At 40.4% G+C, this 16,807-nt stretch overlaps 1 protein-coding gene across 4 annotated transcripts in view; it reads right to left on the reverse strand.

The window, feature by feature from the left end:
- Positions 1-5,464: 5,464 nt before the first annotated feature.
- Positions 5,465-16,807, reverse strand: part of sh2d3ca (SH2 domain containing 3Ca) — a 50,084-nt gene continuing 38,741 nt past the window's right edge. For 2 of the 4 annotated variants that reach the window (XM_032539025.1, XM_032539024.1), the window contains 11 exons: positions 15,634-15,783; positions 14,598-14,875; positions 14,378-14,461; positions 13,696-13,823; positions 13,210-13,582; positions 11,880-12,009; positions 11,571-11,686; positions 11,143-11,314; positions 10,924-11,035; positions 10,626-10,832; positions 7,141-7,316 (listed from right to left, as the gene is read on the reverse strand). In XM_032539025.1, the coding sequence (XP_032394916.1) occupies positions 7,141-7,316; positions 10,626-10,832; positions 10,924-11,035; positions 11,143-11,314; positions 11,571-11,686; positions 11,880-12,009; positions 13,210-13,582; positions 13,696-13,823; positions 14,378-14,461; positions 14,598-14,875; positions 15,634-15,783 (1,926 nt within the window). Of the gene's footprint in view, positions 7,317-10,625; positions 10,833-10,923; positions 11,036-11,142; positions 11,315-11,570; positions 11,687-11,879; positions 12,010-13,209; positions 13,583-13,695; positions 13,824-14,377; positions 14,462-14,597; positions 14,876-15,633; positions 15,784-16,807 lie in introns of all 4 variants that reach the window. The other 2 variants (XM_032539022.1, XM_032539023.1) reach the window with 2 other exon arrangements.

A 16,807-nucleotide genomic window follows, 5' to 3' on the forward strand; every position in this document is an offset into this window, starting at 1 on the left:
TGCGCTCCACGCAAGAGAAGACACGATTGTCTGAAATTTCATATCCATTTAGAAAAATTTGCTAAATCGCGGCCAGCTTTTACTCACTTCAGAAGGGAATTTCGGAACTTTTGTGAGTCTTTCCAAATCATTAATAGTAACAAAACTACCTACATAGCTGATCTACTGCAAGATTTCAAAGAATTATAATTTTATATTATATCCATTTTATCTCGTCTTTGTATTGTATTTTATAGTTTTGGTATTGTTTTCTATCTCTTCTTTTTGTTTTAAGTGTTTAAGTGTTTTAATCCACTCTCTTAAATTTTATTTATATATATATTTTCTTTTTTTTTTCAAGCAAATTTAGATTATTCCCTGGATAGAAATGGAATTTTTTTGTATGATGCCAAATTGTTCAATCAATATACAACATGTTTGTAAAGTTTAAAAGAAAAGAAAAAAAGACATGATTGTCTCAGTGGTACAGCAGGCGCAATATACTGAGAGGGTTATTCCACAATGCAGAGGTTCAGGGCTCGAGTCCGACCTGTGACGATTTCCTGCAAGTCCTCCCCCCCCCCCCCCCCCCCCCCCCCCCCCCCCCCCCCACCTAACTGTCCTGTCCATTAAAGGCGAAAAGGCTACAAAAAAGACATGATTTTTTTAAAAAGAGGAAACTTGATAACACACTTTTGTATTATTTAAGTTTATATATCCTTCTTTTAAAATATTATTATTATATCATTATTATTATTATTATTATTATTATATTATTATTATTATTATTATTATTATTGTCATTATAAATTATCATTGTTAATTTTATACATTGATGCATTGCAATTCTATTCTTCTTTCTCTGTACCACTGTGTTGAGTACAGTCTGTCATGATTTCTTTTAAATAACGATTGAAACGAAGGAGACTTGTTATAATCAGCTAAATAAAAGAAAACTCATAACAATGAGTTATGAAGGTAAGAAAGTATATTTATTTAAGTTATTTAACGGACAATTTTTTTTTCTGTTTTTAGTCAAACTAAGATGTCCTTTATTGCTGAAAAATAATCAAGTAGCCTACAGAATTGCTAAAACATATTGTACAAGGTTTATAATCTATGTATAATAATTCAGAATTAAATCTTTATTCACCTTAGAGTCCACTACATGGCATTGCATGCTCTACAGTGTCAGCGCGTGGTGAATAGTGAACGAGTAAATTATTTTGGGCACAGCCATGATCATTTGAAGTTTTGCATAGATATTGAATACTGTGTGCATGTAATTGTCTTTATTTTTTACCGATTTAGTCATTCGGTTTACAATTTTCTTACAGGGTAGTTCTGTCTTTTTGTAAAATGCTGTTGCTCAATTCGTTTTATTTTATTATATTGTTATATTTCATATTTAGACTCTGCTCTCAATATGAGAAGATAAGGAGCTTTTGAGCAAAGTCTTCACATATTTAGATTTTACTTTTTATTTACAATGTTTAAATTTTTCCACCTACACTTACATTACTTTTTTTAAGAGTTCTGTTCTGCATACAATTAAGGTTGTGCGTCTGTTAACCCCAGAATAAATATTGTAAATACAAACTCCATTATGGAAAGGCAAAGGAAGTTTGTTTTATAGTAAATTCCATACATAACATGTATTTCAGAAGGACATTTAATGTGCTCTACATAATGCATTAAAAACATAATAAAGAAAGGTAAAGTACAGTGTAAAACTTGATGCAAATTAAAGAATAGATGCATTTTAAAGTAAACTAAAAAAAAGACAGGACAGGTTCAGTCTCAGGCAGTGCAGGACGTACATTTTTTTCATAATTCTTTTTTTAATCTGGTTTTAAAGGCGGTCAAAGTGGGGACAAGTCCATCCTCTGGTTTGTTCCAGCTCTGGGTTGCATGGTAACTGAAAGCTGCTTCTCCACGTTCAGTTTGCACCCTGGGAAGAGTAAGCATCTCTGTAACTGGTTTTGTGTGATGGTGTCCCCATTTATGAACTGGTATTCTTTTGGACTGTATTTAAAAAAATCATTATTGGAAAGTCATTAGTACATACCACTCTCTCTCACATGCCCTGTGAATGTGCACCTCTACAAATATTTGCATTGTGTATGCAAAATATGAAGCATGACACTAGTGTGTGAATGCACATCTGTTTCTCTCTCTCTCTCTCTCTCCCTTCTTACATCCTCAATCATACTGCTGACAGTTCCAGTCCCAGTGTACAGGGCCGGGAGGGTGAGGTGGGGACGGGAGGGGGTCGGTCAGAGGTGTGAATTGCAAATCCGCTGCCTTCTGTTGGCGTCCAAGCCTTAGCAGGCCCTTCCCTGTCCGCATTCATGTGTTAATGAGGAGTCAGTGCAGGGGCAGTTAGACAGATCGACCAGGGGTCTGGCGGGGGTGAGGGGAGAGTGAGGCGGTGGGTTGGGAGGCAGGCGGGAAAAACGAAGGGGGTCCTCTGATGGTGAAGGCCGCAGTGGAAGTTTTGAAAGATGATGAAGACATGATGAGTGCCATAGTGGCCACAACCTTTCGTTGTAGCAGGAATGAGAAGTGTCCACGCATGTGCTCAGAGGGGTGCAAAGAGGAAGAAGATGGCGTGTGGGTGGGATTGTTATGGCTGTAAGTTTCATGAGTGATCTAGAATAATTACACCATCAGTGGTTGTCACGTTACATTTGCTAAGCTGCCTCGAGCTGCACATTGGCTACAGCTGCGAAGGGTACGCCGTGCTTTTGTTGTATTCTGATGGCCTTCTTGAGCTTTCTTCATGCCAGTATGAATGAAATAAAAGCGCGCCTTTACATGTATTTGATAAGTGTACACAAATAGTTGCAATACTTATATTTAATGTGATTTGTTTTACAGGTGTAAATATCTAAATTAGACTTTTAATTGAGAGGATTTTAAAATATGTTAAATGTGTGTATTCACTAAAAGATTATGTGAAATGCCTGTTAACCTTTACCTCCACAGATATATGCTTAATCTATTGTAAAACTTGAATACACAATGCCCTGTTAAAAGGATCTGCTCTCATTATCTATTGCAAACATTCATACGCTTTACATTAGAATCAGATTTTTCCAAATGATTTTATAATTATTTTTTAAATTAGATTACTTTTAATGTTGTGAAGGAGTAGTTGTAACCTCTGACATGACAAAAACTACATTTCTTTCCTATCACTTTGTTGTCTGCGTCCAACATCCGACCCAAACTTCAGTCATCTTCATCTCAACATCTCATACTCAAAGTACAATGTCATTTTCGATGTTTCTTGAAACCCTGTAAAAGTTTGAACTCTCCCCACATATCTGCATGTAGATGAACGTCAAAAGTCAACGCTAAGCTGCCAGGCACTGGCTATAGAGCAGCCAGGGTCACACATGATCAGATGACAATGACCCACACAATGGATTAGCTATAAAGGGACCGGGGGGAGAGATTAGGGGTGAATTGATGACGATTGGCTGGCTGGTTGGCTGGCAGGCCAGGGAGATCTTAGGTCTGTTTCAATAAGGAAGATAAAGAGCTGAAATTAACATGTACCATGATATCAAGCAGAGAGAATCCTCTTAGAGATTACATCCATAACATGTTACGCCTATGGAACTGTATGGAGAGGGGAGACAAAGAGCACAGCGAATGATCATTTTCTATTGTGGCAGATTATGGGGCATCCTATTCTTTTCTATTCTGTTTGATTCTATTGTATTTTCTGCTACGTTATGTTTTACTGTAACACATTCAGTAATTCTTCTACTTTCTGTTTTTCCCAGGAATCTTTTCACCTGTTTAAACTGCCCCCCCCCTCACTCTAACAGCTGCCAGGCTGCACTACTGCCTCCTCGAAGGGGGTAAGCAGCAAGAGCAAAAGTATTCCATCAACATCTGTGTTGTTGCACACATACACACATATGTTGAGAAAAGCACGCGTTGGTACAAAACCACATGCATGCACACTTACTGACAGACACACACTCACATGCATGGATACACACACGCACACACAGTCCATCTGTCTTTGTCTCCCTCCTACTGCTATCACCATGGGTCTGTCTGCAAAACGATGTGTGAGGCTTCACACAGCACGCATGCTCACTTCATCTGGTGTATTTTCACTTAAACACAAGATACATTGCAGATGTCTATGCATAATGAACATTAATAGAGTAGCTAAAGTGCCCAGGAGGGTGCATTATCCAAGAAACTAGAAGACTAACAAGGATGTTCTGGTCTACCTATGGAGGAACCACCAAAACTGGACCAGGAACCAGGATGCTCAAGGGTACATCTGACTAGAGGGGGGATAACTGTAAACTGGATGTAAGAGAAGGGTCAGCTTGGGTTTGACAGTGAAATGCTGCCCCCTATTGGTTACTAATGTGCATTGCAAGAGATTGGTTCCATCAGAACAAGGCTCTTTAACCTTTTACACTAATTAATTTGAAACTGGTTGTTGCTAAGTACCTTAATTAGAACTCAGTGGTTGGTGAATTTTTCTACTATAAAAAGAAATGTATAAAGATGGGTCTGGTGGTTATTTGTTTCTTATTTCTTCATTTTTTTTGTATTAGTTTTTTTTTAATTGTCAACAAATCTCATTAAAAGACCAAAACAACAATGCGTTTACAGTTTCCCAATCTTCTGCAACTTCCCCGGGCTTTTGTCAGTAAATATGTTGGTGTATGTAGAATGACTTAAAATAAACTACATTGGCCATGTTCATGAAGGATCATGTCGCCCGGTGCAACAGTGTGGCTTATTGATGTGTTTTAAATACCTTTTAGACAATAATTGAGATCTAAGTTTAACTACCCAGGCAACGCTTACTTTTTTTTAAGGTCTTTTCATGGGATTTGATGACTATGATAATGACTATATATATATATATATATATATATATATATATATATGCTTCTTTCTGAACAAAACCACACTCTTTGACACAAGCAATCGTTTTATTTGAAAGAAGTGAATTGCTATGTACAGTACGTAAAAAAAAACACATGAGATCATACCTGAAACAATTCTTGTCTTTTTGCTTTTTACGTTCATCTCACACAGTCCTGTTATGAAAAAACAGGAGAATCCACACACTATCAGAGCATTCCTGTACAGCATTCAACAGAGGACAAATCATATTACATCATCATCATCACATTCACGTATTCAGTGCTATCAGATATCAAACGTAAACCAGTAGGTGTGATATCTGATACTATTGATATCAAACATTGGTCTCAAAACACACACAATAAATGCGTTATTTTTTGTGTTGTCATCCTGTTATATTGTCTTACAATTAATGGTTGAGTGTTTTTTTCTGACTAAAGATCGCCCCCTGTTGGACCACAGTGGGACCTGGCACATGTCTCCTCACCTCATGAACTGATCTGTACAGGTCCAGATAATCAAACATCCATTTAAGAATCTGATGTGCAACTCTCGGGCAGAAGGATGAGTTTTATTTTTTAATTGTTTCAGTTTGATTGGTATCTGATATGACTTTAGTTCATATACTGTATAGATTATCAGGTGGGATGGGTTTGAGAGAACAAAGAATATACATCTACAAAGAAGGTGATGCTGGGGGCAAAAAGTGAATATTGTGATTGGGTGTCTGTTTCTCAGGGGCCTCAGCCCTTGGTTGAAATGATTGCATAGCTCTGAGAGTCAGCTCCAGCCCTCTCAAGCCCACATGCTGTAAATACAGCGAAGATTTACACCAAACAGTCAACCGAAATGTAATCCCATAGCAATAAAATGATTAGCTCTATTGCTGAAACACAAACTCAAAACATACAACCCAATGACAGTCTCTGTAGCAGGGCTGCTGTCAACACGTTATTATTGGACTTATTTTGGGAACTTCCTTCATAATTCATTGGTTTTCAAACTGGAAAAAATATGATAGATAACAGATTTCTCTTGTCTGTTTGGAATCATTCAAGATTATCCACAGACCTGAAAAACCTTTACTGTATCATCTGCATATTGTCAAGTTTGACACACTGTTATATTTTAATTGGCTGGTTAAAGCAACATTTTACTTGGTATAACATTTATAGCTGCATGCATCAACCATTGTAATTATTTCTGAAACTTTTTAAACTAAAGCTTCAGTCATACCAATGTATGTTATAAATGTTTAAATACTAAGTGAACATTGCTTCAACTAAATTTAAAAATCCCATTTTTCCTCTGTCTGTTAGTGCCATTTCAAGCTAAATGATGTGTACAAGACACAATTTCAAATGTATTAGTCAAACAGATACACCAGAGAGACGTTGATTTGTCCTCTTAACTTTTTTAACAATTCGCAAAAACCTCACATTGAAGTTGCTGCATGATGTCTGCAAATGTATTATTTTGGATACATTTATTAATGCATGCCTGATACATTTTTAAGGGAGTCAATGGGACTGCTTGATACATATTTAATGAGGTTTTATGAACATGGTTCCCTTAGAACAAGCACTGGCAGTTTCTCATGTGTTTGGTGAAGCAATGTCCATGGTGTTTAGATATCCGTTGATCATAGCAAAATAAATAAGCAAAAAAAAAAAGGGGGCTGATGAAAGGTAAACATACATACGTGTACAGACCGTAGACTGTACAGACTCACACTCACACACACAGACATAACATCTATTAGGAGCTATGCAAGTTATTGTTTGCATTTCTGCTACAGTGTGTGACAGCAGTTTGAAACAAGAGAGTCTGCATTGTATTGGAGCAAAGCAAAACTCTGCAGCTCTGTTTGGCCCTCAGGACACACCGTACACATTACGGTTTGTACCACGCAGAGGAGCTGGTCGCCCATCTCAACCATCTTCTTTTCCACTTAGCTTGTCTCCTCTCAGACGCCATTTAAATATTTTAGCACTAAGTGGGGAAGTCCACAGGGAGGAACAGAAGGAGAAGTCCACAGTGAGTGCAACACATGTTATAAGTGAGACCCTCTTATCTATTTTGCCCACTGCACATGCTCTGTTAGCTGCCTCTTCATTCACCCTCCGCCCTCCCAGTGTTTGCGCTGGACTCTTCCACATCATCCTTTTGCGATGCAAAACAAGACCATACCACAATGAGTGGTGAGTGCAGATGGGGGTGTTTTGGCGATGTTGGATTTCAGGGCAGGTGCTATAGCTCGCTGTGTCGCACAGGAGGCTCAAGCTTGTGTGACAGAGCGGTAAGGACCTTGTCGAATTTCTCGTAACGCTCTGATTGGCTGCCCTCAGAGCCGCGGCTGCCCCACAGGAGACGCATCTGAAACTCTGTCTGGAAGATCTCGAGTATTTCTGCTTGCTCCTGGAATCCTGGAGAGGAGAGGAGTAGGGGTTACTCTTGGTAGACAACATTGTATTCATGACAATCACGAAAAAACTAAAAATGAGTGGATATAAATCCCATAATTGCAGGATAAAATAAAAACAAGGTTTTGGAAAAACCCAAACTGAACTGATTTTGTCAACTAATAAAATTAACGTTACTAACTGTTCTACATATATCAAATGCACTTGAAATATTACAATATAAAAAATACTGTAACAAAAAAGAGACTAAATAAAAGAAAACTACTGCTAAAATAAAAAAAATAAAGTCACAATACAAAGACAATTATATTAAAAAGTCAATTTGAATAGTTAAAAATTCTGAAAACCCCAAATCTATCATCATTTTGTCTGGCAAAATTACTCTAAAGTTCTACTTACTATCCCTTCAACCATATCTCATGACCTTCATCCGCGCTCTTCTCCCTTATATATGACCACTTATTATCATGTGAACAACTTTTGGACCTCACATACTGCTACCAAGGTAAAGAATGAACTTTCATGATTGAATGCTCACTACTCCCTAACCTTTCCCTTTAGATGAACTAAAGATAGCAAATATCATGAGCTGAAGAACCAATTTCTACAACTGTATGAAGTAAGCATCGCAACATATAGAAGTGTTGATGAGCGGAGCAGACTGAGGCTGATAGATGGCGAGATATAACAGGAAACAGAGATCTGAGCTGAAAGCTATTGACACACTGTTCAATAAGGCAGTAATGGCCTCAAACCGAAAACCATTGGGGAGGCATTAGGGATCAATACGGTTAAACACACACACACACACACACACACACACACACACACACACACACACACACAACACCACACACACACACACACACACACACACACACACACACACACACACACACACACACACACACACACCTGCATGAGATGTAACACAATGCTAGCTGTGCAAGACGCTGTGCTAAAAAAATCAGTTCATAATATCTTAGGTTTGGTGTAGATGAAATAATTAACACTGTTGACTGTATTATTGTATTTAAAGCAAACAGTATTAGGGGTAAAGGGGTGGTGAGACAATTTACTTTTTTTGTCCGGCCGGTGAGCAGTTCTTAGTTTTGGCTCAACTTGGTAAATGGACTGCATTCATCTATCTTTCCATTTTGTGTGCATCCATGTCCCAGAAATGCTTGTTACTAACCTAGCTCTGGGGAGTCATTCCCCCGAGTCCTTATGTTCTTTTTTTGCCCAGCATGTGTCCTTGAATCAGGGAGGCTCCAAAATCATGGTAGCAGCTGTCGCCATGGTCCCACTACACGTTCTGCAATGCCCTGCTATGTCCTGCTGTGCCTTGTAGTGCCGCACAGTGCCCTGCTATGCCATGAACTACTACAAAGAACTACTACAAACTACTATTCTTTGTGACTGTTTTTGCCACTCTTTATTCTAACCCCAACCGGCCCGTCAGACACCGCCAACCAAGAGCCTGGGTCTGACCGAGGTTTCTGCCTAAAAGGAAGTTTTTCCTCGCCACTGTCGCACTGTTGCTTGCTCTGGAGGAAACTAGAACTGTTGGGTTCTTGTAAATTCTGGAGTGTGGTCTAGACCTACTCTATCTGTAAAGTGTCTCGAGATAACTCTTGTTATGAATTGATACTATAAATAAAATTGAATTGAATTATATAGTGCCTTTCTACCTTACCAGACAAAATGCTTTACTATTTGCCTCTACTTCACACACACACACACACACACACACACGCACACACACACACACACGCACACACGCACACACGCAGAATGTGATGGAGCTGCCTTGCAAGGTGCTGACCTACACATTAGGAGCATTTTGGGGTTCATTGTCTTGCTCAAGGACACTTCGACATGCAAACAGAACCATCCTCCTTGTGATTGAGACACCCTGCTCTACCTCCTGAGCCATTGCTGCCCAAAAGTGGTCACACATTTTTATTTTATTTTTACAGCTAAACATAACAGTGAAATATGTTTCTAAAAACATCTGAGGTGAGAAATAGGCAATGCAGTAAGAATAGTGATTAATTTGGATTAGCGCAGCCTAGTTTTACAGTTGCAGTCATTGACTGTGTTAGAGACTGCCTGACTCCGATCGTTGTCGGTGGAAACTTGCAAATGCCATTGGGAGCACTAGGGGGAGGCAGAGGAACATGATTTGTTAACCATGCGCTACTGTCAGGATTAAGTGACAGTTTCAGCAAATATGACAAAACTTTGTTTTTGTTAAGTTACCCACTGAACTTTTAAATTTGTGCTGTCAAAAGGATTTAAATATTTAATCGCGATTAATCGCATTAATCGCATGGTTAACTTGCAATTAATCGCACATTTTTATTTAGTCTAAATGTCCCTTGATTTCTTTTTTGTCACATTATTTCTTCTCATTTTGATGCGCTTATTAACATGGAAAAGTTTATCAACTTGCTTTGTGCAAATGTTTTTTTTATTGAAGACAACATTGGCATAAAGCCTACTGTAGTGTTCAGTTTCACATGTGACATTCTCACTTGGAGCAAATAATCTCTCACACAGTGTAACACTGTCCCTCAATAAAAGGGCAAAAAAATACTTTGACGAGGCGGCGGAGAATTGGCATCAGCTGTGTGCTTGGCCATCAAGTGGTGTTTCAGACTGACGTGCTGCGATGACAACTCAACAACAAAACACACTGATCACTTTGGTCTTGTCAATAGAACCATTTGGCAACTTTTAAAAAGTAAACTTTCCATTCTCAATCTTACTGGCATCCATTTCAGAATCTCACACTCGCCATCCACTCAAAACGTAACGTTACTATTCTTTGGCCGGCTTGCAAGCCCAAACGAGTGTGTGCAGCGTGTCTGTTTTGTTTCCGATCTAGCTAGATCCGGTGTGGTGTTGTAGTTTTTCTAACAATACTAGTTGTTGCAGCAGCATGTCAAATGGGTTTGCAATAATGCCGTTAACATGTTTAATTGACAGTACTACTTTAAACCCAAAGTACAGCTGAGGCTGATGGGAATGCCATTCGTTTTGGATGCATTTGGTCATAAACTCAATAATTGGGCATATAACATTTATTAATGGCCTAACTTATTACAATATATCCTGAGGGGAACATGAATGTGTGTACCAAATACCAAGGCAATCCATCCAATAGCTGACATTTTTCAGTCTGTACCAAAGTGGTAGATGGCCTAAATGCATGGCCGACCGACAGATAAACCATTGCTGTACACAGAGCCCCGCTGCTACTATGGCTAAAAACAAACACATGCTGTCTCAGGTCATACTGGGCCTTACCCTGCAGTTTGGTCTCAGTGTTGGTTCTATAGATCCCCCCGTGGTGTGCAATGGTACGAGCTGCCTCCAGGTGGTACATAACCACGTCTACTCCAACCTCCGCACTCTCCCAGGGCTCCAGCGCCTCCCCCACAGCCATACCTCGCTCCAATAAGGAAAGGACGGGAATTATGTGGGGTAAGGAGGTGTTGGAAAGGGCATTCGACTCTGTATGCAGGAGAAGAGTTTTCAGTTCAGAGTTGGAAATAAATACACATATGTATGAAACATATACCAACTATGTCATCTATGATCTCACCTTTGCCATCATTCATATTCTTCATGAAAGGTTTGAGCTTCTTCTCATAAAGAATAGCGCCCTCTGTGTGTCTCTGGCGCAATGTTACCCACGTCTGCTCCAGGCGGGAAATCTGTAGCAATGAGTGACGCAACAACATTTTTAAGAATGCATTATTTTTTTTTGGAAACCCTGAAAAAGATCTCTCTCTCTATCTCGCAATCTCTCTATCTTTCTTACTTGGGGCAGTTCCAGCGCTCTCATCACTGCAGCAAAGCCAAACATGTTGCCCAGGTTGCTTTTCAACTCTGCTGCTAATTGGATGGTCTTGTGGAGCAGGGCCGCCCTCTCCTCTGTGCTTCCTGTACAGCCCAGCAGGTCCACTGCCATCATGATAGACATGGTATAAAACCTGAGAAAAGAAGAAGGTGCTATTCAATAAGATGTATCAATAAAAGTGAATTACCGCTGCTGATAGGGAAACAGAGGTTGAGTCAAAGCCTATTTTGAAAGCAACTCCGGAATTTAACATCGTGGCAGTTTGTTACAAGATAAGAAAAGAGGGAAAAGAAGAGAAGAGATGGAGAAAAAAAACAGAAGTGTTCAGAGAATCAATAGCTGAATTAATGTAGGAGTTAGTGAGTGATGTATGACGTAAGACAGTGTACCTCTCCAGTAGGTCAATTCGTAGCTGGTGTCCATGTGGTAGTGTCAGTAACTCCAACCCTGAAGACACTCCCATCATCCTTTGCATGTCTGAGGTTACACCTAATATTCTAGCCACCTGTCCAAGAGTTAAAAAAACAGATCAGTTGTGTGTGTGGTGTGATATTTGTGTGCATACATGCATGCATACTGGCGTTTACATTGGGTGTCTTTATGCATTTACTGTGTGTGAATATGCAAGTCAGCATGTGTGCTTTTGTATGCATCTCTGCTTGCATGTCACCTGCATATATTTATGTGTTTGTGCATACCGTGCAGTCCACCCTGGTGATGTGTTTAGCCGTGGTCCTTGCATCCACCTCAGCCAGCAGCTCTTTGACTCTCTTCAGCACAGACATCTCTAGAGGCTTATTCTCAGCTGGCATAAGGCAAGACTCGTACCTGCACAGGAACGATTACAACGTATTAAAAAAATACTGAACGACAGAGACATGAGCAATGGCATAGAGCTCGTGAGAAGAGGCCTCTGGAAATAACAAACTGACATAAGCAAACCAAACCAAGTACACAGTATATTTTCCACACTATGTATCACTCAACAATAGCTAACGTTAGTGACATTGTATCTTAGTCACGCCAGCCAGTCAGTCACCTGCTCACACTGGTGCCTCAAACCTAAATTGCCTTTAATGCCTTAACTTCAAATTTCCCCAGTACTGTTAACACCAACAATAATCCCCCTGCACCAAAATTTCACACAGGACGCTTCAGATGTCCAAAGTTGCTGCTGTGTCAGTGTACCTGACCATTTTCTTGTGACAAGCCTCATCTGCTGTGCAACCCCCATCCCCATGGCACTGTAAGCCTAATAGAATACAGTATCTGCTGTGTCTCTGACCACAGCACAAAGTCTGCCCTCAGGCTATTTCCCACAGGATTATCAGCTGTTTACTCAATTCTATTTTCCAGTCTCTGCTCACTCACAGCTGTACTGCAGTGCCTGGTCGAAATTGCCTCACTCCCATATTTTTGCCCTGTATGGCAAAATGTCAGCAAGTGTATTGACCTTTGAACACACCAACTTAAATGAATTGTGCGGTAGTGATGAGCTCTTATTGTGTCTGTTTCTTTTTAGCTCCCTTCAGCAATCATCTTGATCAACAGTTCAGTGGAATTTTCTCGTTTTACTGAGCCCGCAAAACTGAGTCAGCCAAAAGGCCAGCCATAAAGTAACTTGACATAATACAGTAACTTAACATCACAGCATGGTTTTGCATGATAAGTCTTTGCTGCACAAGATGAAAGTTTGCCACTCTAGCATCTCCAACAATGCATCTATTTAAACTTTTTGACTTTGTCTAAATGCCCTGTCAGCACTCAATCAATGCATGTAACATAGGCTACGTCTGAATTAGCTCCTGAATTTCTTTACATTCTTTTTTTCATCTAAAGTCATTTTCTTTAATAGAGTAGTAGTGCTAAGACTCAATCCCTTCCTAACTTCAAGTTTAAAGAGAGGTCAGGTATTCCATGGAAACATTATGAAGTGCAAGTTTGGAAGCATAATCCTGTGTCTGTGTGTGTGTGTATGTGTGTGTGTGTGTGTGTGTGTGTGTGTGTGTGTGTGTGTGCATCTCATACCTGGATGGCCTAAACGAGGACGTTGTCTCCACCTGTGGGACGCTGAACATCCCCTGTCCTTCCTCCCTTGCCACGTCCTTCCTCCCTTCTTCCACTCGCAATCGCTCCACGTAGCTCTTAGTTGGGGGTTTAGGGGGCCCAGCAGGGCAAGGTCTGAGGTCACAGTAGCTCCCTGCTGTATCTGAGGAATGCGATTGGTAGCTGGGATGGTGGGCGGGCGTGGAGTGTGCCGAGTGAGAGGTATGCGCAGGATGCTCTGGTGGGTTGTTACTGGCTGAGGGGCTGAGCTGAGGGTCGCTGGAACGACGCATCACAGGGGAGGGTGGGACGACAGCCAGGACCCTCCCACCTGACTGGGCTCTCTGCCTGGTGACTGTAGAAAGAGTGAAGATTCTTATCACTTATGAAGACTGTCATTGCAAATGTGAGTGGCTAAGGTTTTACTTTTTATTCACGTGTCTGATGGTGTGTGTCTCTGGTACTTACTAGCACTATATGCAGGACTTAGTGGGGTTTCACCAACAGGTGACAAGGGGCAGCGATACTCCTGAATCTGGTCCATGCTCATCGCACAGTTCCGCATTGCGTCCTTATGGTGGTGGATTGTCGACGGGCTGCAAACACAGCATTTTTACGATGTTAACTATCTTTGAATATGGATTTAAAAGGAGCCGAGGCACTGAAGGGAACTTCACAAAGCAGTAAGGTTCAGGGTGTCACATTCATCAGTTTCACATGACAGGAAAGGTGTCCTTACAGATGCAAATGCTAATTATTTTAGGATGAGAGGAGTGGGAAATATTTTAATTGGTGCAACCGTGAAGACAATTCTTCCACTTCATGACACACACATGTGTTATTTATGCAATTAAACCACTGTACACAACATATTAGTCTGCTCCTTCTTCATAGATTCAAGTTTTAAACAGTGTGTTTGAAACTTGAGAGATCCAGTGCAGAAGTGGCCAAATGAACAATTCATTTTGCAACTTGACTCTGAAGAAACTAACAGGACTTGATGTTCATTACTAGAGGAGTGATGGTGAGTAATGGTGTTTGTGAAGTGAGGGAATTGCAGGACTGTGGGGGGAAAAGTGTTCTAATTTAGTGCTCAAACACAACACCAGTTTCACACACACATAAACACACACACACACGCACACACAACCTGCAGTTGGGCACAGGTTCCGGCTCTGGTTCTGGTTCTGGTGGTGCCATTGGTGTCTTAACTGGACTGGGACTGTCTGAGTCACTGGTCATGTATATAACATAAAGCAAGAATGAAGTATGAAAAAGAAATCAGTCAGGGTCTTATTATTATTGGCTGCTCAGCTGTTGCATCTTTGCCGCTTAAAAAACCCCCATTACTCCTCATTCTCTCGGCTCACCTGTGAGGTATCATCTTCTCCGTCGTCAGGCCATCGGTCATGGTGACGCTCCGTCTCTTGATGTACGCTCCCCTCTGACTGGACGGTGAGTAGGCGGAGCCTTGCTTACTGCAGGCCAAAGCAAAGGTGGCCTCCAAGTAGCGCAGGGGGAGAGTCCTGCTGACCGGACAGTAGATGTGGACTCCACTGGACTGGGAAACCGGTTTACGCTGGCCCACGTAAAACCTCACAAGCTCCTGGACCGAGTCGAAGCTGTCGGACTCCAACACATACTGCACCTGAGGATAAGTTCATATAACAGCTTTGTGTTTTTGGTATACCTGCTGTAAATAGTTTATGACATAACAGCATTCTTTTATTGGGGAGCACAAAAATGCTGCTGTTCCTTTTAAACTGTATTATTTCTACAGGGCTTAAAACCTGTTTACTATTACTGTTTAGTGCAAAATCATTTAATAACTGCTTTGTGCGTGATAAAATGAAACAAATCAGCAAGCAGGGTGGGATAGGAAATTTGGAGGAGGCGCAGCTGGTCAACGAGGCACACCTGCGCCAAATTAGCCTGCCCAATGTAACTATTTCCATCATTAGGAGCAACAAGAGAAAATAGGCCTCTTCAAATAGAGGATGGATCTTGACTTGCCAAACCCAGGAATACGTAAATAATAACACTAAAATGCACTTTACTCTAGTATGATGGAAGTGAAGAGAGAGGAGGAAGCTATGGGCAACACTGTCATGTTTACAAAGGCTAGTAAAGACTGTAGTTAAGACTCAATACACATTTCACACAGTCAATATGACAGATCAAACACAGGTGTGACTAATAAAATGATCAATTGGCTTTTCTAATGCCTGGACTCTGGTGTTGTGCATGCTGACTCAACAACAAAGCACTGGCTGAGACACCTAAATGGAACAGAGCCGCCGCTAATGATATTAGTTACACCCGTTCTCTCCTTGCTCCCACCCAGACAAGGAGTAACTTTCTAAGTGATGAAAGTTTGAGCCAACCAGTAAGAGCTTTAATACATACCTTGGTCTCATTGGATTTGACCAAGACTTTGCTGATTTTGAAGTGCAGCACCTCATTATCCCATCGACAGGTCAGTACGTAGTCCCCCACACTGGTCAGAGAGTCACGCACGAGGAAATCCCCATTGCGTACAACCAGAGTCTCTGACACCTAGACAGAAAATATGTATATGGGTTTTTCTTGTTTGCAAAACAAGACAAAAGGCTCTGATCTTACTACAGCGTGTGTGTGAATATTTTGTGTCTGACACGTTGACTGTTGCATAATTGAATAATTGAATTTAGAGAATCATGATTATTTATAACAATGCCTTAGGACAGTGTGTTTCTCTTAACAAACACAACTATCTCTCTCCCTGCTGCTATGCACAGTTTGAATTGGCAATGATGGATAAATTGCCAGAGACAGAGTTTGGAATCTCTTTTTGAGGATGCATTTTATCAAAACCAGCTCTATTGTAAAAATGAGAGTTATTTTGAATTTATTGACAAAACAAACAACCCAGAAAAAGCAATTTTCCCCATTCTTGTCAATGGAGCCTCAGGCTGTACATCTTGCTGATACCAAACACTACAGAAGGATCTCTGGTGTCCATGAGAAGATTTCGCAAATATTGATCATGTAGGGAAAGAGAAACATATTTCATACTGAGCAGTAATTCCCTTTAAAAATACCTGTAAAGAGACTGCTGATGAAGGCTGAAGGGGTGATGCTTCAAATTCACTCAGCACAGGAAACAAGCCATGAAATATGCAATGCAGCACAGCACAGCACAGCACAGCACAGCACAGCACAGCACAGGGTAAACAGTGCTTCAGAGACCAGCAGGAGGCAGTATACACACAAATCAAAAGCTTAAACCAAGTGCAGGTTTCTCTCATCTCTTCAATTACTAAAAATAAATCTGTTGTCTGAGTTTTATTTAGCTTTTTTTAAACTGATAACTCACCCTGTATTTAAGAATATATCCTTTTTTATGCCAACACTTTGGAACAAAACGTATAAAATAATATGACTAAAAGGAAACATTGGTCCTTACACTCATGACGTACACATACTTGGAGTCTTCACTTTAAAAGGGAAAAACCAAAGGAAAAAAATGAGCAGGAAGAAAGGATAGTATGTACAGTGTGTGAAGTGTAGTCATTATGTATTGTTTGGTGAACCAGAGGGT

This window comes from Etheostoma spectabile, chromosome 16 (genome assembly GCF_008692095.1).
Source record: "Etheostoma spectabile isolate EspeVRDwgs_2016 chromosome 16, UIUC_Espe_1.0, whole genome shotgun sequence".
Lineage (NCBI taxonomy): Eukaryota > Metazoa > Chordata > Actinopteri > Perciformes > Percidae > Etheostoma > Etheostoma spectabile.